Source organism: Entelurus aequoreus, linkage group LG01 (assembly GCF_033978785.1).
Source record: "Entelurus aequoreus isolate RoL-2023_Sb linkage group LG01, RoL_Eaeq_v1.1, whole genome shotgun sequence".
NCBI classification, from domain to species: domain Eukaryota; kingdom Metazoa; phylum Chordata; class Actinopteri; order Syngnathiformes; family Syngnathidae; genus Entelurus; species Entelurus aequoreus.
In genome coordinates this window covers 93,575,111-93,598,897 of record NC_084731.1, presented here as the reverse complement: position 1 = coordinate 93,598,897, position 23,787 = coordinate 93,575,111, and the positions used below count along the sequence as shown (strand labels likewise).

General features: G+C 39.4%; 1 protein-coding gene across 3 annotated transcripts in view; it reads left to right on the top strand.

Annotated features, from left to right (window-relative positions):
* LOC133659689 (protein unc-80 homolog) overlaps positions 1-23,787 on the top strand; it is a 117,859-nt gene that overhangs the window by 56,058 nt on the left and 38,014 nt on the right. For 2 of the 3 annotated variants that reach the window (XM_062062293.1, XM_062062301.1), the window contains 11 exons: positions 9-186; positions 265-474; positions 5,410-5,507; positions 5,590-5,796; positions 5,872-5,979; positions 6,048-6,186; positions 9,014-9,195; positions 9,280-9,411; positions 18,882-19,068; positions 19,152-19,283; positions 22,253-22,396. In XM_062062293.1, coding sequence (XP_061918277.1) covers positions 9-186; positions 265-474; positions 5,410-5,507; positions 5,590-5,796; positions 5,872-5,979; positions 6,048-6,186; positions 9,014-9,195; positions 9,280-9,411; positions 18,882-19,068; positions 19,152-19,283; positions 22,253-22,396 — 1,717 coding nt within the window. Of the gene's footprint in view, positions 1-8; positions 187-264; positions 475-5,409; positions 5,508-5,589; positions 5,797-5,871; positions 5,980-6,047; positions 6,187-9,013; positions 9,196-9,279; positions 9,412-18,420; positions 18,454-18,881; positions 19,069-19,151; positions 19,284-22,252; positions 22,397-23,787 lie in introns of all 3 variants that reach the window. The other variant, XM_062062284.1, reaches the window with a different exon arrangement.

Sequence of the window (23,787 nt, the reverse complement as noted above, 5' to 3'; positions counted from 1 at the left end):
TCCTGTAGGATTTAGACAGCTGCCGCCTGCGTCTGGACCCTGAGCTCGGTCGTCATCGCTATGAGCGGAAGATCAGCTTTGCGGGTATCTTGGATGATGAGGACGGCCATGACTCGCTAAACAGCAGCAGCCACACTCTGAAGTCAGACACCACATGTGATGACAAAAAGACCCAGGAGGGTGCCGGTAAGCTGTCATAGGAACCGATGTATCCCTCGGGTTTTTTGTTATTTGTTCAGTTACGTCCCCATGACCTCTCTCCAGTGCCCATACGGAAGATTCGTATTGGAGGCTCACGGCTGCTGCAAATCAAAGGAGCCCGCAGCTTCCGTGTAAAAAAGGGTGGCTCTTTGTCTTCCATTCGAAGGGCGGGAAGCCTGAAGAGCACCAAGATGTCCCGACAGGATTCAGAGTCAGAAAACGAGGAGGGGATACTTTCACAAACAAACAGCAGGGATACTGTCACAGATATTGGTAAATTAAGGTCCAAACTTTTTGAAATCGTTTTTCTGTTTACTGAGATTAACCTGAAACCCACATCGGATATGGTTTTGCATGGATTACGTGTGTGTAACCAGTGTTGGGTTAGTTACTGAAAACCAGTAACTAGTTACAGTTACTAGTTAATTTATTTCAAAAGTAACTCAGTTACTGACTCAGTTATTTACACCAAAAAGTAATGCATTACTGTGAAAAGTAACTATTAAGTTATTTTTTTCTTTTTTTTTTTAAAGCTCCCATTAATGCCCTTTTAGCCTTCATTTCAGTACTGTTATTGCACTGGAGAATAATACAATGTGTTAATCAACTTGACATGCATTTGCATCACTGAACTCTGCTAAGCAATGTGGTCTACATACAACACACAAAGACAAAGATATGTTTCAAAGGGCCAATTTATTTCAGGCCAGAACAAATTGACAAAACTATTTTAAATAGCTGCAACATAACATACATAAGTAACAAACCGCATAATAACAACATAGCTGTAAAGCAAGGAAGGCACACACTACATACACAAAGCCTAACCAGGCGTTTTTTTCTCAAGGAATTCTGAAATAAAATCATGTCTGAAGCCCAGAACACTACGCATTTCCCCAGTTTTAGTTTAGAGATAAGGAAAGATTGTCCTGGCCCACTAGGATCCCTCTTTATGTTTGTGAACTTTATAGTCTATACATTTAGAGTGATGTGATAATCAAACACTCTAGAAGTCTAGAATGAAAGAGTATATAAGAGACTTGACAGAGTGTGTGTACCTTCAGTGCTGAATGATGAGCAGAGGCAGAGTTAATCCTTAAGTGGTGGTGGTGGAGGGGAAGTGGCTTGAGTCTGTGTCTCTCTTTACCAGCTTCGTCAAAGCATGTTGCTTTTGTAGCATTTCAGCAGATTTGAATTGCTGTTTTGGGCAGTAGATGGGATCTTTGATCCAAGACACAACTTACATTTAACTAAAATTTTCTTTTCTTTGTGCTCGACAAAAGAAAAGTAGTGACAATATCTACAAGTTAACAATCTCAACTGCAGCTTCGCCATGATCAGGCACGCCCCTCCCTCCCCACACCCAGACACACACAGAGTGCGCGTCTCTCTTCTCCGGCTTGTGACACAAGAAGAATCAGAAGGACGACACTGCAGCGCTCCAATAAAACACACTCAGATTTTCTGTTTCTAACCGATACTGCGTTATTTTACGTAATTTTTTATGTAGTAACGCATCATGTAGTAACGGTAACTGAGTTACTGAATATAAAAAATAACGTGTTAGATTACTAGTTACCGCCGAAACTAACAGCGTTACTGTAACGCATTAGTCCCAACACTGTGTGTAACACTGAGTGTTGGTATGACGCTTTAGAGTAAAACGCTGTTACTAATGGCGTTATTTTTTCAGTAACGAGTAATCTAATTCATTATTGTTCCCACCGTTACTGAGAATGTTAAGTGGCTCCTTACTACATTTTGGTTAAATGAAACGCAGGGTGTCAGGTTTTGGCCACACATCCGCTATAGGCAGAGAGAAAGGGTAGGGATGATTACGCCGTTGTGAATGCGCTGATGATTGGCTATCTCACCGCACGCTCTGACTGACACACAACAAGACCGCTCCACTCTGATTGCCTGAGACAGGGAAATTCAAAGGTAGCGTTCTCAAACTAAAAGTACAGGCACTGAGTTCCGCTCATTGCAATTAAAGGCAAGAATGTTTATGTAACATGAACGCTATGTCAAGGAAAAAACGCGTTCATCCACGTCTGCCTCAAGCAACTCGATTCGTACCTCACATCAACACATGCAAACATGACACTTGTTGCTCCTAACCCAACCCCAAGCCCAAATGCAGCCACTTTTTTTAATCAGACTCATCACATTTTGGAATTTGGATTAATCAGAGGTGATTACTTGCTTGCAGAATTAAAATTAGCTTTGGAAGAAACCCCAATACTTGTACACAAATGCAATTTATTGTCAGAATGTCATCGAGGAACATTTTTTTTAAGTTTTACTTAAAAGAGCCAAATGGAGTAATCCGGCCAGAAATGGTACTGCAATCACGGTCAAATTTCTGTCACCCCCCCACTCGCAGACGAATCCGAATCCTACTCCAAGGAACTTCAAATGGCAATCGACGAGTCCTACGCTGTTATGCTTCTTGCAAGATGGTTTACTAAGTAATTATGCCACATTTTACTTATGTCGATTAGCCAAAGGTTTTCGTAAAGTTCCGCAGCAATATTTTAGTCGGTAGTCGGGATAGACTGTTGGCATTACCCTACTAAAATGTCTAGTTTGACCACACGGACCACCATCGAAAAATATATATTGTACTATAATATATATCGCATAGGCTTACTTTGATGGCAAGCCAAGGCCCACAGTAAAATTACCGCCACATTTTGTTCAGCATAACTCCATGTTGCATCCAATCTGACGCACTGCATTCTCTTTTATTTACACACATCACCATCTGTCAGTGAAGAGTGCAATTCTATGAGCCAACCCACGTTACGCATAAATCATATAGCTTATTACCATGTCATACACAACGTAGAAAATCATTACATGTAATGCATTATATTGTGCCAAGCCAATACCACCCCATATGTGCCTGATGCATACAGTACCAGAAACCGCAATTAGCCGTGCTAATGTTGAAACCCATTTCCTCAGCATATCAGCATATTGAGAATGAAATATCCATATCCACATAGGTTTTATTTGTCGAAAATATACTTTTCCCTGTCAGTTGGATGACCCATTGACATACAGGCTAACGGGCATATATTTCCCCCGTTAGCCTGTATGTTGATGTGTCATTGACCGGGCTAGCATGCTAAGCATTCGTTGCACGAACATACTAACTTTGTTAGACAAGATCATAGACTGTATTGGACAATATAGTTTACATAAGAAATGTCCATTTCCATTTATTACAAGTAATAAGAAAACGTAAATGCCTTACGTACCTATCAAAGAGGAAATTAGCAAGTTTGGCGTCAGATGAAAAAATCTTCTCTGCCTTCAATCGTCTCCATCTTTCAAAGGCATCCTCGATACATATCCTTGTTTTGTTCCTGGCTTTTTCATGAAAAAATAGAGAATCGTAACGACGTCTTTAAGACTTACTAAGGTTTGACATGTTTAGTAACTTTACCAGTGGCAGTAGCTCGACGAAGATGGTAGCGTGTGACTGGCAACCTGGATGTAACACACTCGCAGACTTTCCAATTGGTCAAACGATGGAGGGTGGGGCATCGAAATTAATACAATAACAAGATTTCGGGGCTGTAAATCTAATTTTGAAATGAGCATATCCTGGCTGAACTACCTTTATCAGTTATAGAGGTATTCGAAAAGAACATGATTTATTACTGCCTTTTGACATATCCTGGCCATTTAATTATGACTTGACATTACATTTCTACATACGGCAGCTTTTTGCATGTCATTTATTTGCCCAAAACTCGCTAACAGTTTTATCTTAAGTTCTTTCAGGCTGTATTTAGTAATTTAGTAAAGCCCAAATGTTCTTTTGTGTTTTTTCACATAAGGTTACATTTTGTACTTTCGATATTTAATGTTGTTACTTTATGTCAAATGTATGTTTTTATACATTTGTATTTCTATGCATTTCATACGGCACACTGCAATCTATTGAGTTCAGATAAATGCTAAATGTTCTAAAATACTATATACAATATTTTTATTCCTCAAACAGTTAATGTAAACATCTTTGAGATTAAAGATGTTATCGAACGTAATCGCGTATAAAATATCGAAATGAAAAACGTCATAGTGACTTCGTTGAGTAACTAATTGCTCTTACAATGAGGTAACTGAGTTACTAATTACTTTTTGGGAGAAGTAATTTGTAACTAACTAATTACTTTTTTAAAGTAAGATGACCAACACTGGTAACACTTAAATTTTTATGCAATTGTATGATTTTTCCCTTAAATTCAATGTCAGTCAAAAAGAAATTCACTGTTTCTTTCTAAAACCCTTTTAAAACAACACTTATGGTACATAGGTCATTCCACCGCATCAGTAGCATATTGCTTTTAACTCTCAGAATATGTTAAAATGTTTGTCTATTTTTTAAATTGTAAATCTCATAATACACATATTTAACTACTCAGAATGTGTATTGGCCCGTCCGGGAACTTAATTAAATGTTTGTAAAAGGTCCATAAGCTGAAGATGACTAATTTGAGTAACAGCACTTAAATGAACAGGAGTGAGTTTTTAGAATGGAATTAGCAAAATCTCTTCATGAAAAAAAGCCACATGGCGTTTATGCTAATACCATGTTGACAGTAAGCACATTACAGGATTACATTTTTTAAAATAAATAACATAATAAACAAAAAGCTAACAGAACACTGCTGAGATTTTAACTACCGACCTGCAGAGTTGAAAATATCATCCAATATACCGAAAAATGTATTATTCTTGGCCTGCACATGACCTTCAAACACTTTTGGAATATTCCACAATTTTCTTATAGGTGGTAACTGGCTGAAGTGGGAATTTTAGCAATTTTCTTTTTCAACAAAATTAAATGAAAGTATAGTTGGGATAAGAAGTAACACAAATATATAACATATCTGAATGATTTAAATGGTCATATTTAATTAATCAAATTTTAGGAAGCGAGGACACGCAACAAATGCTATTTTTCCAGTGTATCTAGTTTAAATTGATCTTTTAATTTGTATTTATTTGATATTCTATCAGATCAAGGAGCAGGACATCTTTACATAATAAAATAAGTACATTTTGTCATGCATTTATATATTTCTTAGGGATGCAAATGAATGGCCCACAATTGCATACGTATATCGTATCAATTGTAGCATGCCTAGTAAGATACATTGTTGTCTTCTACTACCGTGTTTCGCCATGCAGGTAGCCCTGGCAGTACCAGCGAACCCAGTATTGAGCCCGAGGGCCAAAGCGGAAGTGGCACAGAAGACAACTACCATCGCAACATGTCATGGCTCCACGTATGTTTATCACAATGTGTAGGACTCTTTTGCTACCCTTCATGTTTCTTCCCCTTCATGTGTGCCTTCTATCCCGACCCAGATCATGATCCTGCTGTGCAACCAGCAGAGCTTCATCTGCACCCACATTGACTTCTGCCACCCGCGCTGCTACCAGCACCACAGCCGCTCCTGCGCCCGATTGGTCCGCGCCATCAAGCTCGTGTACGGAGAAACAGTCGACAGCCTAAGAGAGGACAGCGCCGCTACCACCGGCATAATAAGCGCACGCGCACAGAAAAACAAAGAAGTACGTTTCACTGTCAGAACTTACCTGACCCAACGTTGTTCTCGTCTGCGTCTCTGAGAGTCTGTTTGACTTTAGTGTTCTGACAAGTCATGCCTGAGGACTCCATCCATGAAGAGGAGGCCCACTGACACCAACATTGAAGGGAAGAAAGACACTGGGATGTTGAAGTACATCAGAAACCAGGTGATGCGATGGCATGGCTTTTGGCTTTGTATTGTTTGAATGGTGTCTTAGACCTGTGTCTCCCTCAGGTGATGAGCTTGTCACCTGCTCCCCTCTCTCTGCTCATCAAAGCTGCTCCCATCCTTACTGATGACATGTACGGAGACGTCCAGCCTGCAGCCTGGGAGCTGCTACTCAGCATGGATGAACACATGGCGGCTGCTGCTGGTAAAGCTTTGAGCAGTGTTTTAGGCTCCTATCTACTTACTTACTTAGGCCTTAGTATTCCCTGAGGAACATAGGCCGCCGACGAAAGCCTTCCATCCATTCCGGTCTTGTGCCCTTAGGTCGAGTTGTTGCCATGACAGCCCCTCAGCCCTCAGCTACTGTGCCGTGCTTCTTCTCCAGGTTGTTCTTGGTTTCCCTCTGTTTCTTTTTCCCTGTGGGTTCCATGTTAGTGCCTGTTTGGTGATTGATTTATTGGCTTTTCTGAGTGTGTGGCCTATCCAGATCCACTTCCTTCTCCTGATTTGCAGTTCCACTGGTTCTTGTTTGGTGAGTTCCCACAGGTTGGCATTGATGATGGTGTCTGGCCAGTAGACTCCTAGGACCCGACGGAGGCAACGGTTTACGAATGTCTGTAGTTTAGTGAGTATGCTATTGGTGGTTTTCCATGTTTCTGATCCGTACAACAGGATGGATTTGACATTTGAGTTAAATATTTTCAGTTTGGTTTTGAGAGATGTTTTTTGCTCTCCATATTTTGTTTAGTATGTTCAATGATGTTCTTGCTTTCCCTATTTTGGATTTGACATCTTCATCTGCCCCTCCATCTACACTGATTATGCTCCCTAAGTATGTAAAACTGACTACCTCCTCTAGTTGATTATGGTCCATTGTTATGGGTGTATTGTTCTTGTTATTGATACGCATGACCTTTGTTTATCTACTATCTACTAAGAGCCAAATAATGCGTGCTAAATTGCGTGTGCGAACTATATAATAGCGCGTTGCCGGTGATCGACGAAGACATTGATAAAACGCAAAAATATAATTTGGCGTCTACACCAGCTGTCACCATGGAGACACTTAATTCCCTTCACATTTATGGCATTATATTGTCCAACCTGAGGCGTTTCGTCATGTTGTTGACATGCAGCACACAAGTATAATATAAACCACCTTTACTTGGCAATATAGAAGTGTGTTTTAGATCAATGTTTTTTAACCATAGGCCCACTGTTGGACTGGGAGCGCCCCTTCGAGGGCTACCAAAAAATATCTGTTTCTCAGCTTTGGTCCGTACTCAGATGTAATACACTTTCCCACCAGTTATGGCAGCAATGACAATCTCAAACAAACAGGAGAACTATGGAGTTAAAGTTTCTTAAGCGCAAAAATTATGACTAAAGTGGTGAAGATGTTTATTTAAGAACCATATTATTATTCATTAATAATTTAGTTAGAATGTATTTTTTTTTAGCATTTTTTAATTGTATGTTCATTTATTTTTTTATCAGTTTTGATGAGTCCGTTCTTTTGCAGTATATTTGATTAGTGTTTATTTTTGTAATCAACCTGACCTGAGCCTTGATAATATTTGTGAGTAACACATGGTTTCTAATCATTTGATAAGGTTTACCAACTTAAACTGTAAGTGGGTTAGATATAATTATTGAATACGATTAAAATCAAGAGTACGACGACTAATTCAGTGTTAATATTTGAGTGGGCCCCTATCATACTTGCCAACCTTGAGACCTCCGAATTCGGGAGATGGGGGGCGGGGGCGGGGTTGAGGTGGGCGGGGAGGGGGGTGGCGGGGTTTGGTGGTAGCGGGGGTGTATATTGTAGCGTCCCGGAAGAGTTAGTGCTGCAAGGGGTTCTGGGTATTTGTTCTGTTGTGTTTATGTTGTGTTACGGTGCGGATGTTCTCCCGAAATGTGTTTGCCATTCTTGTTTGGTGTGGGTTCACAGTGTGGCGCATATTTGTAACAGTGTTAAAGTTGTTTATACAGCTACCCTCAGTGTGACCTGTATGACTATTGATCAAGTATGCATTGCATTCACTTATGTGTGTGTAAAAGCCGCATATATTATGTGACTGGGCTGGCACGCTGTTTGTATGGAGGAAAAGCTGACGCTAAAGGCAGTGCCTTTAAGGCACGCCCCCAATATTGTTGTCCGGGTGGAAATCGGGAGAAATTCGGGAGAATGGTTGCCCCGGGAGATTTTCGGGAGGGGCACTGAAATTCGGGAGTCTCCCGGGAAAATCGGGAGGGTTGGCAAGTATGGCCCTTATGTAGTGGGAAAGTTGAGCCCCGAGGTGAAAAGGTTTTAAACTCCTGATGAGATAACGGAACCTATTTTTAGCACTCTGGGAGGCGCTGTGTGGTGTTGTGATGGTTTGCCTGGAATAATCTAGATGCAGAAAAATGCATATTGCAGTAATTTTTTTTATTATTGTAGATATAATAAAATATTTCCTATATAAAAAAAAATATGATTAGCCCAATAAGTCATCCAGCAGCTATAAAATATCATTGTTGAATAGGTGATGTCAAATGTATATTTTTTATGTTGACACACAAATAGGACGGATGATTATCTCTCTCTCTCCATTGTTTGTCTTTGCAGTTCAATCGGCTAATTTCTCACAGCCATTTGTGCAGTTTGAACGCACATTTCAACGTGCAAAATATGGACGCAAAACAATAGCCGCAAAACAGTTTTAGCCTTGATAAATCACATTGTGTGTGCTAAATTATTATAAATGCCTCTCTTTCTCACAGTCATTTGGACTGTCTAATAATCAGCATATATTTTGCATATACATGAAGACACGCTAATTAGATTGCGCTCTCTATTTTGCTCATTTATAACACACAATTCTATGTGCATGAGCCTAGTCAATCAGCTTTGCGTGCGCTATCAAGTTTGCACCTGTTTTAAGACACCCAAACTTTTTAAAGTTCATGCACTTAGTGTTTCATACCACATGAATAATTAATTTATATTCTTTTCTACCCTTTCTTTTCCATGCTTTCACCGCCAGCGGCAATGTTCCTCCTGTGTGCGGTAAAGGTCCCTGACACTGTGACCGAGATGATGATGGCAGAGTTCCAGCACCATGAGGCCTGCCAGCGCATCAATTCTATCTTCAAGTTTTACACGCTGTGGCGATTCCGCTACCAGGTGTGGCCCCGCATGGAGGAGGGAGCCCAGCAGATCTTTAAAGTATGAAATATTACCAAAGCCCTTGTCAAATTGTGGCTGCATTAGAATGCTGTAGAGGATTTGTTTCTTTCTTGTCTGTTTTAGATTCCCCCGCCTAGCATAAACTTTACCCTTCCATCTCCCATTCTGGGCATGCCCTGCGTCCCTATTTTTGATCCCCCATGGGTTCCCCAGAACACCGGGAGTGTCCAGGACCCAATCAACGAAGACCAGTCCGTAAGTGTGAGCACTGCTCATGTTTCAGAAGTAGGTTTAGTGTGCTATATCGCAATTATTTTCTTTATTTTTCCCAACAGTTGCATCCAGTGATATTATATTATTCTATATTGCATACTTAAATTCACAACGAGTTTGTTGATGTAAATACGTTTCCCTGATTTAAGGATTTATTAATAATAGCAACACTCTTGTAGAAGCTGGAATTTATTATCATTTGCGTTTTTGACAAATATCAAAGAAAGAGCCCATTGAATATTAATGAAATCATGCAAACAGTTGGCGAGGTCATTTACTCTGAAGAAATATTACCGACAGAAATATTGTATGTCCTTTCGTTTCTTATCCGAAAGCCTATTTTTGAGTGACTTTGACTTACAGTGCTTCCGGAAAGTATTCACAGCGATTCAATTTTCAACATTTTATTATCTTACAGCCTTTTTTCAAAATGGAATAAATTAATTGTTTCCTCAAAATTCTACAGACAATACCTCATAATGACAATGTGGAAATATGTATACCGTATTTTTCGGAGTATAAGTCGCTCCGGAGTATAAGTCGCACCGGCCGAAAATGCATAATAAAGAAGGAAAAAAACATATATAAGTCGCATTTTTTGGGAAAATGTATTTGATAAAAGCCAACACCAAGAATAGACATTTGAAAGGCAATTTAAAATAAATAAAGAATAGTGAACAACAGGCTGAATAAGTGTACGTTATATGAGGCATAAATAACCAACTGAGAACGTGCCTGGTATGTTAACGTAACATATTATGGTAAGAGTCATTCAAATAACTATAACATATAGAACATGCTATACGTTTTCCAAACAATCTGTCACTCCTAATCGCTAAATCCCATGGAATCTTATACGTCTAGTCTCTTACGTAAATGAGCTAAATAATATTATTTGATATTTTACGGTAATGTGTTTATAATTTCACACATAAGTCGCTCCTGAGTATAAGTCGCACCCCCGGCCAAACTATGAAAAAAACTGTGACTTATAGTCCGAAAAATACGGTATTTAGTTACCGTAATTTCCGGACTATAAGCCGCACCTGACTATAAGCCGCATCAGCTAAATTTAGGGGAAAATACAGATTGCTCCATATATAAGCCGCATCCGACTATAAGCCGCAGGGTTTTGATGTGTAATTAGCGTAGTATATAGGGGTTCCTGCTACCACCGAGGGGATTGTCGGGACAGAGGTGACTGTTTGGGAACGCAAAGCGTCCCATTTATTAACAATAAATCTTTCAATCATTCAATCAAACTTTCACATCTTTGACATGGCGAACAGCATTCGTGCAGAGTACAAATAATACAACGGTGCAAAGTAATACAAAGTGCTCGCCTGTACGTTATCAAAATAACCAGCCTACCGGTATTTGAAAAGTCAGTCTTTAATCATTGTGTCATCGTCTTCCTCCTGCGTACTAAAACAACCGAAATCCTCTTCGTCGGTGTCGGAGAAGAACAGGCCGCAAATAAGCCGCACCCTTGTATAAGCCGCAGGGACCAGAACGAGGGGAAAAAGTAGCGGCTTATAGTCCGGAAATTACGGTATTTATATTACTTTCCTTTTTTTACAAATGTATTAAAAATGAAAAAAAAATATCACAAGTACATAAGTATTCACAGTCTTTGCGCAGTACTTTGTTGATGCACCTTTGGCAACAATTACGGCCTCAAGTCTTTTTGAATAGGATTCCACAAGCTTGGCACACCTATATTTGGGCATCTTTGCCCATTCCTCTTTACAGCACCTCTCAAGCTCCATCAGGTTGGGTGGGAAGTGTTGGTTTTCATCCAGTGTGTCTCTGTACATTTATGCATTCATCTTAGTCTAGGCAGGGACTCGGTCTCGGTCACCCAACCCGAAGGTCATTCTGTCAGAGGAGAACATTTCAGAAAGACAACCATCAGGCCTATATGACAGTGGTCACGAACCTTTTCCAGCCAAGGATATCTGGTCTCAGTTAATAACCAAAGCAATATCTACCCCTGCGTCAACTATGTTTTTTTTATATATATATATATATATATATATATATATATATATATATATATATATTATATATATGTGCCTTGGGCCAATGACAAACGAGTCACGGGTCACTTTGGGCACCCCTGCTGTCGAAGCTGACTGTTTATGGCCACTATAGTCTTAGTACTGTAGTATATTTGTTCATCCTATGGTCACGTATGGGAAGGGAGGCACATGGTTGTCTTACGTCAGCCGGGAATAGTAAAATCGGCAGTTTTACCTGTGATAAAGAGGGGGAAAACGGGGAAGTCCTTCGTTAGCTGCCGCCCTGTTTTATCATATATTACTGTCTTTGCACATGTTAATGTTTAGTTTTGTATGCCCAATAAATCAATACAAAATCTGTACTTTGGAGCAATGTTCACAGACTTTAGTACGTTAGCTTTCCATCGCAGGCGAGCGACCGTAATGGTCGTGGTTGAGGAAAGAGTTGTTTGATGTTGGATGCTAGAAAATGTCCACTACAATGCAACAGTAGGCCTTAATGCATTGTTTCAGCTTGATGATTTTTGTGCAGGTTATGAACGCATGTTTGCAAGATGAACATGTTGTGGGGCGTGCAGTCTTGTTCAGGGGTTAAAATGCATGCCTTTTGGCGGGTCTGTTGACCAACAAACTCTCTGAGTGGTGGTCTCACTGATGTCGTATTAATACATTATTTTTTGCGATTGATGGGTTGGGGAGCACTGCTCTATGGTATAGTGGCCTGTCGGAAGCCATTTCTTAGAAAAAGTTTGCCAACATGCACCTGAAATACTCTCAGGCCAGGAGAAACAAAATTCTCTGATCTGATGGGAAAAATATTGAATTATTTGGTGTGAATGCCAGGCGTCATGTTTGGAGGAAACCAGGCACTGCTCATCACCAGGTCAATACCATTCCTACAGTGAAGCATGGTGGTGGCAGCATCATGCTGTGAGGATGTTTTTCAGTGGCAGGAACTGGGAGACTTGTCAGGATAAAGTCGAAGGATGAATGCAATAATGAACAGACACATCCTGGATGAAAACCAATGGTTCCCATCAAACCTGATGGATTTTGAGAGGTGCTGCAAAGAGGAATGGATGAAACTGCCCAAAGATAGGTGTGCCAAGCTTGTGGCATCACATTTAAAGACTTGAGGCTGTAATTCCTGCCAAAGGTGCATCTACATAGTATTAAGCAAAGGTTGTAATTACATAAGTGAATGTGATCTCTTAGTTATTGTATTTTTAATACATTTGCAAACATTTTTTCTGAACTTTTCACATTGTCATTATGGGGTATTGGCTTTATAATTTTGAGGACAAAAATTAATTAATTCCATTTTGGAATAAGGCTGCGACATAACAGAATGTGGAAAAAGTAAATCGCTGTGAATATAATATAATAAATGTATGTAAGTAATGCATCTTTGCTGGTTGCAGCAGCATTGCATTTGATGTGGACTTTGATGAAAAGGTCTTCTTATAAACCTATTAACTTGAGCAGCACAAATGTAACGTCTGTGTAGATTCTAAGTCCTCCAGGTCATGGTAATCCACAAAAGTTGAAATGAGACAACTGGAATTCTTTTTGGTAGTTGAAGATGTTATATCTTTAACCAAAAAAAGCTACTTAAATTCTAAATGTTTTGAGGCAGAGTTCCCATATTTATTTCTCTGGTGGGTATAATTCAACTTGTTTGAATAGGAGTAGAAAGAAGCAGAGCGCAAACATTCACCGATGCTTAAATGAAAACCTATAAATCATAGGTTTACTTTAAACATGTATTTAGTGTTTGTCACATTTTAGTCATATAAATTGATTCAGTTTCAGTCGAATAAATTCCTCAACATTTAAAAAAACTAAATTTACATTAAATTCTGTCGACTAAAATTTAAAGTATACAGGATAACACATCTTTGGAGTTGTCGATGATACCACATTTATTAAGGTTATTACAATTACTGTAAAACGTAATAAATCAACACTGCATAACTTGGCATATGCAGATTCATTTCAATGAATCTGAATATGGTGCATCACATTATTCCAGAATCAATTCAGACTAAGAGACTAATGAAATAATTTTTTTCTGTTAATTTCTGAACGTGCATTTAATAGTGTAGTGTGCTGCGGAGCAGATCGTTCGCCGTTTTATTAAGCAAACGAGCTGGGTAGAGCTAGGTGCAGGGTGGGGTACAACATATTCACTTGCTCTGAGTGGAGTGTAAAATGAAATTATGCGCAGTGCGTTACACTTGTATTAGAATAATTGTATCTATTTAACAGGAAATAATGTAAATGGGACAATAACATGATCATGCAAGTATTTTGATGCTCAAATTTTAAAGGGGAACTGCACTTTTTTTTTGGAATCGTTAACAATAAATATGAAAGTACGGAGCCCCTAAAGGGACATGGGAATTTTTTATTTTTTTTTAGACATGTACCTCGTGGCCACGAGAAACTTTGTCGTGGCCACGAGAAACTTTTTATAAAAAATTTAAAAAAACAAAAAAAAACATTTTTTTTTTTTTTTTTTTTTTTTTTAAATAAAAAGTTTCTCGTGGCCACGAGAAAGCATTGGATGCGTGCTGATGGTTTGGTGTGTGTTAAAATGGCAGTTTAGGAGTTAATATGTCTGTATTTCCAATTAGGACTTTCCCCCATGTGTGTTGTGGCAAAATGTGAATGCTTGATTAGTAGGTGTGAGACAAACACTTTATCTTCCTGGTTATTGTAAGGCTACGTGTTTGACATTATTTAAGACTTTATCAGAAAGTTTCTCGTGGCCACGAGATACTTTCTCGTGCGCACGAGATACATGTCTATTTAAAAAAAATTCCCATGTCCCTTTAGGGGCTCCGTATGAAAGACATGATGACGGATGTTTTTTTTTAATGCATTCTGACTTGTAAATAAACGTACATAAAAGTCATATGGGAGGTCCTCTATTCCGCCCATAAAACCTCAAAAAAATAACCATTCAAAAAGTGCCACCAATACTCCATTTACATTTCGTGACTTAGATATTAACCAAGTATTAGTGATATTGTTATTATAAGCGCTAAAGCAGACAAACTATTTATATCGGCACTGTGATCGCAAGCTTGCGTGCGGCTTCCTCGTTTCTTTGCTCGTCAAACTTTTTGCTAGATCATCGTTTACTATCCTCTCACCTGGATAGTAGAAGGACGAAGATGTACTCTGACAAGTTGGTACACTTTGACAGCCAATTTAGACACGGAAATGGCAAGAACGACACTTGGTTCGACCCCACTTTTCTTTGCGAGGATTATGAGTCCTCGAAGACGAACGTTACCGCTTTTTTTTTTTTTTTACCAGACATGGTCGAAAATAAACCTCATAAACAGCTGAGATTCACCCGGTCACAACATTAGGTACACCTGCACATTCTCCGATCAATTTAGACTCTGCATAAAAAAGATGCTTTTACCATTCTTTATGTCACTGCATGTCCCCTGTCGGTGTTATTATGCGCATGCCAAGATTAGATGAAAATTATATTTTATCCCACCTTTTCTTGTGCTTTCTCAAACTCAACTGGCCTCGGTCAGACAGCGCTCCTCCCCATCTGGCTGATAACTTTACATCATGTCCTAATAAGTACATCCACTTCACTGTGATGTCACAACGAGCCAGACTGCAAAACACTGGGAAGGCATCCAAAACTGCGTGTAATCTCACACCCAAATACTTGAACCTTGTGATTTGATTCTTTGGCATTGTTTAACATGACTATCCAACATTGTAACAATATTTACATGTCAGAAAAGATTAGATTCATCATAGTTCCCCATTAACGAGGGCCTTTCTAGTTACAGTTTTTCATAATGTAGACGGCTTCCTTCATTCTTTGAAAACATCTGTTCTCTCGGTCTATGAGCTTGTCATTGATGTCCTTACAGAGACCAGAAGAGGCTGCCTTCTTATGTTAAGTCATGTGCTTGTGTGACGGTTGCTTGGGCGCCCCGATGTAGAGGTTACTGCAGACTGCGCTACATAAAATCATTGCTGAGCTTGTTTCAAGAAAGTAGGTCACTGGGATGTACCAGTTTTTGTCTAAGGGTGTTATTGGCTTTGAAGTGTGTTGGAATGTTATGTTTGCAGAAAATTCTCCTGAGTTTCTTTGAAAGACCAGCCACGTAAGGGACCACCACAATGTGTGTCCAGTAGCTTGGCCATTTGTTTTATGTACATGTGAGTCACAATGGGTGAGCCTGTAGCACAGCCATGATTTTGCTTGGAGAACTTAATTGAAATAAAAGTTGGTTGTATTAAGTCGAATTTTTAAGTAAATCACAGTTCTGGAATGAGATTGGTTCTGAAGTCCTGTTGTAGACTACTGCTACTACTTCTACTTCTGCAATGGTTGGCGGTAATGATACGTTGGTTTTCATTCGGAGACAGCGTAAGGGGCATTCAAACTTTTTCCACCGAGAGCCACATACTGAAAAATCAGAAGCTGCATGTGTCACTTTGACATTTTTCATTTGCAAAAACGACGCTTTATACCGTACAGACATCCTTATTGGTTATGGTGTCTAAATGGTTTTTAATTTGACCGTGGTAAATAAATGTTTTTGATTATTGTATATTTTCATTGTTAGCTCATTAAAAACCTGTTTATGAAATACTAAATACTAGAGATGTCCGATAATGGCTTTTTTGCCGATATTCCGATATTGTCCAACTCTTAATTACCGATTCCGATATCAACCGATACCGATATATACAGTCGTGGAATCAACACATTATTATGCCTAATTTTGTTGTGATGCCCCGCTGGATGCATTAAACAATGTAACAAGGTTTTCCAAAATAAATCAACTCAAGTTATGTAAAAACTTGCCAACATGGCACTGCCATATTTATTATTGAAGTCACAAAGTGTATTATTTTTTATTTTTTTAAACATGCCTCAAAACAACAGCTACAAAAACAATAAAGGCACACAGCTTCAGTCCAGAGTATACTAGAGCATACTTGCCAACCTTGAGACCTGAGGTGGACGGGGTTGGGGGTAGCGGGGGTGTATATTGTAGCGTCCCGGAAGAGTTAGTGCTGCAAGGGGTTCCGGGTATTTGTTCTGTTGTGTTTATGTTGTGTTATGGTGCGGATGTTCTCCCGAAATGTGTTTGTCATTCTTGTTTGGTGTGGGTTCACAGTGTGGCGCATATTTGTAACAGTGTTAAAGTTGTTTATACGGCCACCCTCAGTGTGACCTGTATGGCTGTTGACCAAGTTTGGAAGGCATTCACTTGTGTGTGAAAAGCCGTAGATATTATATGACTGGGCCGGCACGCAAAGGCAGTGCCTTTAAGGTTTATCGGCGCTCTGTACTTCTCCCTACGTCCTTGTACACAGCGGCGTTTTAAAAAGTCATACATTTTACTTTTTGAAACCGATACCGATCATTTCCGATGTTACATTTTAAAGCATTTATCGGCCGATAATATCGGCAGTCCGATATTATCGGACATCTCTACTAAATACATTTTTTTTTGCAATTATAAATCCCTCTAGATGTGAAATAACACCCATATAGTCACCGTTACATTTACTTTACCCAACATAGTAGCCTTCGGTGTGTTCCCCTTGCCTGGTCGGAGGATCCTTTAAGAGTCATTGGTCTTGGCCGTCCATCGAAGTGTTCAGCATGGCCACCACGTGGAAATACTTTGTCACATCCTGAGTAAATCCTCTCAGTTGGAACTGGGCTTTGATGTGCTGAAACCACAGAACAGACATAGGTTGTTTTGCCTAGAGTTGGTCAACTTGGTTTTCGCGGCGATGTTAATCGTGCCGTTATCGTGCGGCACAAGTCCCACTGTGTGTTCATGCTGTTGTTGATAGATATCGCTCACGTCAAACGCTCACCAATGTGGAGATGTGTCATTGATGAGGCAGGAGTTAAAGATGACATACATCAACAGTTTTACTCTCCACTTACCATGAAAAACAGGCACAACAACAATGGCTTCGTCTGCATTGAAACAAAGGCTTCCCTTAACTTAAAACTAAGATTTAATTTATACCAAAAATGCATAAAATTTGCTGAAGAAATTTTTTACAAATTAAAATCAAGATAGATTGAAGCCGCAAAATACAAAAATCGCGAAGGGTCGAGACATGACAAAACTGTGTTAGCTTCATATTGTAATCAACATTTCAACCTTTTTTGCTCTTTTTTCCCCATTTTTCTCTAGTTTTGTTGTCTAGTTTTAAAGTTAAAAAAAATTTTGTTGTTGGCAATGTTGTAGGTGGGGAAGTTACTGCTGCTGACCATCTAGTGGGGTTCCTTCTTTGTAAAGGTTTTTTTTTTTTTTTTTTTTTTTTGTAAAGTTTAAGGAGTCCGTAAATGCAATGTGTTGCTCCCCAAGGGTACGGGCGACATAGTGATGTGAGACGATCAATACCCTCTGAAGACATTTGATAATCTTCTTATATTCACTAATGCGATGCCTCTTTTACATTTTTCAAGAATGTTGTCATTTAGTGGACCAGTCATCTTCGTTTTGTAATCTGTGGTGTTGATGATAACTGCACATCCCCTGTTGTTTTCTGGGGACAACCCACCTGAGACATAAATGTAGGAACTCTGCATAGTGACTGCTGAATGGTCTTAAGAACTTGGAAACAATTACATTTTGAAGAAGTCGTTTTCAACTAACAAGAAAAAAATCCATTTGGCGGGATTTTGCAGATCACAAATGTAACACAACCGTTTTCTGTGTTTACATTTTGAAACAAAAAGTTCACTGTTTTGTATCTGTGATGTGTCAAAAGTGGTTCAAACAGCGCTTTAGATTCAGCAATCTCCTGGATTTGATCTGAAATAAACTCCAAAAATAAATGTCAATTTGCCATTTATCTTCCTATCTTTTAAGTTGTAATGCATGTTTATTTTAAGTGTTACAGATTTTGATAAAGACCTTCCTTTTATCATTTTATCTGTCTTTGTTTTTAGTTTCCTGCATTAATTCAGTCAGTCCATGCCATAGTAAGTTTTCTGTCCAGATATTTGTGCTGATGCATCTTTTTACATTAAGTCATAAATGTCAGGAACGGCAAATTTTCTGCATTTTTTTTTGAGTCAGTTGGGGACAATTGGATTTTTGGTTTCCAGAAGTGGGGCAGTTGCATCTTGATGAGTAATTAGCTCTACTGTACTGTATGTCCTTAGGAAAACAACAGCAGCATGCATCAGACATTGTGCGTTGTGCTGTACCTGCATGGTCATTGGATGACACAGACTTCGCCGTGTATGTTCTCATGTATGTGTATGAGCACGTGCGTCATTGCCATGATATGCAGAAAGTTTTCTATTTCTGTTCAGGATCACGTCAACGCATCATTGAGCCAATTGAGAGTTGCTATATGCTTGCAACATAGCTGCCCGCAATGATCTAATCAACACTGACCCCATAGAAATCCTTCTCGGCGCGAGCTGTGTCGCGTTCTCACCAGCGAGCTGAACACATCCTAAAGAACCTGCAGCAGGAGGAGGAAAAGCGTCGTCTGGGCCGCGAGGCCAGCATCGTCACGGCCATCCCTGTGGCCCAGGAGGCGTGCTATGAGCCCACTTGCAGCCCTCCACCTGAGCAAGAGGAGGAAGGTGCGGCGCATAGATACAATAAACTTTGTGATTTTTTTTTTCTTGCTTCTAAGTTGTCCATATTTGTCTTTCAATGCTGCCAGCAGAAGAAGTGGTGAACCTGGCATCCCGCCGTCTGTCTGTCAGTCCCTCCTGCGCCTCGAGTAACTCCCACAGGAACTACTCTTTCCGCCGAGGCTCTGTGTGGTCTGTACGTTCTTTGGCGAGTGCTGAAGGTATGACACACTTAGGACCTGATCTACTAAGATGCAAATACCACTCGCTGAACCGCATGTGCAAACAATACAATTGTATGTACTGTTAGTGGGCTTGTTGCGTGTGATCTACCAAGACTGCTTGTGCAATTGAAAAGTGGAGCAAACAGTCTTATTTAAATAAGGTCCTTGCGTGTTCTATACAGCGCTTTCACCACGGAGACACTCGATCCTTTACTGCAGTGGTCCCCAACCACCGGGCCGCGGCCCGGTACCGGTCCGTGGATCGATTGTAAACGGGCCGCACAAGAAATAAAAATAAATAAAAAATATATATAGGTTGATTGGCAACACTAAATTGACCCTAGTGCAGCGTTTCTCAAAGTGTGGGGCGCGCCCCACTGGTGGGGAATAGAGACATGACAGGTGGGGCGCGTGGAACGGGAGGAAATTTCACTTTTTTTTAATTTATTTTTTTTAAATTATATTCTTAGATTATTTTTTTTACTATGCTTTCATTTTCTATACACACTGTAAATCACTTTGTGATTCTGTCTGCGAAATCCGCTATATAAATAAATGTAAATTACTTATTTTTCCTGTAGGCTTTAAATTACTAGGTAGGAGCGAAAGTTTGACAGACATAGCAACAGTAACTAATGGGGGCGGGTCTAAGCGGAAGCTTTGTGAATGGCGAGTCACTGTGCGAGGATTTGCTGTTTTGCAAATACATAAAAAATAGAGCCACTGCTGATGAGCTGTTCAAGATAATGGACAGTTTCCTCAAATAACACGACCTTAAATGGGATGATGATGGCGCACAGACCATGGCAAAGTCAAGAAACGGGCTGCAGGCTCTAATAAAGAGGGTTGCGCCAAATGCGCATTGGACACACTGTGTCATTCACCGGGAAGCACTCGCGTCAAGGCAGCTCAGCCCCGAACTCAATGAGGTTTTAACAGTGGCAGTGTCAAGCCTGCAACCCCGATATGAAAAGTTGTGCAGTGCAAAACAGGCTCATTGCAGCCACTAATGCTGGAGTACTGTAAAACTCATGTTCACTTGCCCTGTCTTGCCAAATGCATTAGCTCCTCCTTTTTTTTTTGCAAAGATTGCAAAGTGGCACTTTTATTTTTATTTATTATTGAACTTGATGCAAGTTATTTGATTTATTATTGAACTTGATGCAAGTTATAACACTTTTATTTGATTTATTATTGAACTTGATGCAAGTTATAACACTTTTTTTGATTTATTATTGAACTTGATGCAAGTTATAACACTTTTTTTGATTTATTATTGAACTTGATGCAAGTTATTTTATTTGATATTGAACTTGATGCAAGTTATACCACAGCTGCAAAGTTATTTTATTTATTATTGAACTTGATGTTATTTTATGTTATTGAGTTTGAATGTATACAACTTGATGTTACTTGATGTTCAATAAATTTGAAAATGTTAAGCTTGGCATTAGCGTTCTGTTGGGGCGATGGGGGCAGGTGGGGCTTGAAAACTCCCCCTTGTCCAAAGTGGGGGATGACAAAAAAAGTTTGAGAACCACTGCCCTAGTGTGTGAATGTGAGTGTGAATGTTGTCTGTCTATCTGTGTTGGCCCTGCGATGAGGTGGCGACTTGTCCAGGGTGTACCCCGCCTTCCGCCCGATTGTAGCTGAGATAGGCTCCAGCGACCCCGAAGGGAATAAGCGGTAGAAAATGGATGGATGGATGGATATACCGTATTTTTCGGACTACAAGTCGCAGTTTTTTTCATAGTTTGGCCGGGGGTGCGACTTATACTCAGCAGCGACTTATTTGTGAAATTATTAACACATTACCGTAAAATATCAAATATTAATTAGCTCATTCACGTAAGAGACTAGACGTATAAGATTTCATGGGATTTAGCGATTAGGAGTGACAGATTGTTTGGTAAACGTATAGCATGTTCTATATGTTATAGTTATTTGAATGACTCTTACCATAATATGTTACGTTAACATACCAGGCACGTTCTCAGTTGGTTATTTATGCCTCATATAACGTACACTAATTCAGCCTGTTGTTCACTATTCTTTTTTTTTTTTTAATTGCCTTTCAAATGTCTATTCTTGGTGTTGGGTTTTATCAAATAAATTTCCCCAAAAAATGCGACTTATACTCCAGTGCGACTTATATATGTTTTTTTCCTTCTATATTTTGCATTTTCGGCCGGTGCGACTTATACTTCGGAGCGACTTATACTCCGAAAAATACGGTATATATTTTTTTCCTTTTTTTATTTTTATTAAATCAACATAAAAAACACAAGATACACTTACAATTAGTGCACCAAACCAAAAAACCTCCCTCCCCCATTTACACTCATTCACACTCATTCACACAAAAGGGTTGTTTCTTTCTGTTATTAATATTTCTGGTTCCTACATTATATATCAATATAGATCAATACAGTCTGCAGGGATACAGTCCGTAAGCACACATGATTGTATATTTTTATGACAAAAAAAATAAAAAATTAAAAAATACCATCCCCCACAGTTATATTTATATTTCATGTTTAAATTTAAAATTTATGTTTAACATTTAGATTTAACATTTAGATTTACCATTTGTAAATGAGCTAAATGTGAGAAAAGTGAGCTAAATATGACAAAAGTAATATAGATGTGAGAAAAGTGAGCTAGATATTCAAAATATATTGTCTAAAAAAGTGTGATTACATTTTTACATTCAATATAATTAACAAGCAAAAAGCTGTCAAAACATTATTGCCATGCTTTCTTAATTGGGATAAAAACTAAAATATTTGGTGCAAACCTCTTCTAGGCCCAAAAAGTGCTAAACATGTCCTTCAAGCTCATTTTGGGGAAAATCGTGACGACAATCTGGTTGATTACTGCACCACAGACCCCCAATGTGGACTTAAACAATAAAAACAATACATCATAACCCAAGTAACTGTCAGTTTGTTTGTTGTATTTTTCAGATGAAGAGAACACAACAGAACACACACCCACGCACCACATGCTGCAACCGCCACAAGCTGTCTTCCCAGCATGCATCTGTGCTGCCGTGCTCCCAATAGTGCATCTCATGGAGGATGGAGAGGTTCGAGAAGACGGCGTAGCAGGTGAACCCCTTTTTAGTGCTTGCATTCCATTTCATACAGCTTCGAGGTAGACATATGTGGTCATAAAATGTGTTATTTCTATGATATATCGGTTAAATGTAGTATTACACATGTATAGTATAGTAAACCTCCATAATATTGCTCAGCAGCTACTATACATAACAACCATCGAGATACACAGTAGGTGTGTCCGGATCAAATATTGAAATTGGATATCAGTTCGATCAGCAAAAAAACAAGTATCGGATTATATCGGCTTGCATCTAAAATCTCCAATACAAGCTCTGATACAAAAAGTCCTGCAGCATGTTTTTTTGTGCAAAACTGGATGGCCAGTTAACATCTAAATGTCCTAAAAAGCACACAATGCAGTTTTTTTTTGTTGTAATTTAATGAAGTAATTTACAAAAGCTATGGTAAGCTATAAGCAACTATTAGCTACATAGTTACATATGTAATAAATGTCCTTAATTGATCAATAATGCAGTCTAAAGTCTGAGCTTAATAAACGATTGTGGTCACTCGATGTCGCGAAAAAAACAATTACCGTAATTTCCGGACTATAAGCCGCACCTGACTATAAACCGCACCAGCTAAATTTAGGGGAAAATACAGATTGCTCCATATATATGCCGCACCCGACTATAAGCCGCAGGCGTTTTGATGTGTAATTAGCGTAGTATATAGGGGTTCCTGCTACCACGGAGGGGATTGTCGGGACAGAAATGACTGTTTGGGAACGCAAACCGTCCCATTTATTAACAATAAATCTTTCAATCATTCAATCAAACTTTCACATCTTTGACATGGCGAACAGCATTCGTGCAGAGTACAAATAATACAACGGTATTACCGGTAGTCAGTCTTTAATCATTGTGTCATCGTCTTCCTCCTGCGTACTAAAACCACCGAAATCCTCTTCGTCGGTGTCGGAGAAGAACAGGTCCAAAATGGCGTCGTCAGCCAAGTCAAGGGTACGTGCAGCAGCTCTATTTCCTTCTTTGACAGCCAGATCGATTGCCTTTAACTTAAAAGCAGCATCATATGCACTTCTCCGTTTGTTTTCCATATTGAGGGTGTTTGCATGAACACTTCCTTCGCGCAAACTGTCGCTGACGCTCTCCTACTCTTTGTTTTGCTCTCGTTACCTGGCGCCAGATGTCTGCCTCGGTCTCGCGCATCCTCGGTAGTGCGCGCCCCTGGTTACCGTAAGCCGTAAAAAAAGCAGCACCGTCGTAAAAGCCGCAGGGACCAAAACGAAGGGAAAAAGTAGCGGCTTATAGTCCGGAAATTACGGTACCACTCTACTTCAACAAAATTAAATAAATCCATTCCAAACAGTTAGTAATAAATAGGATAGTGTGTCTCATATCTACTATTGGTCTCTGGGT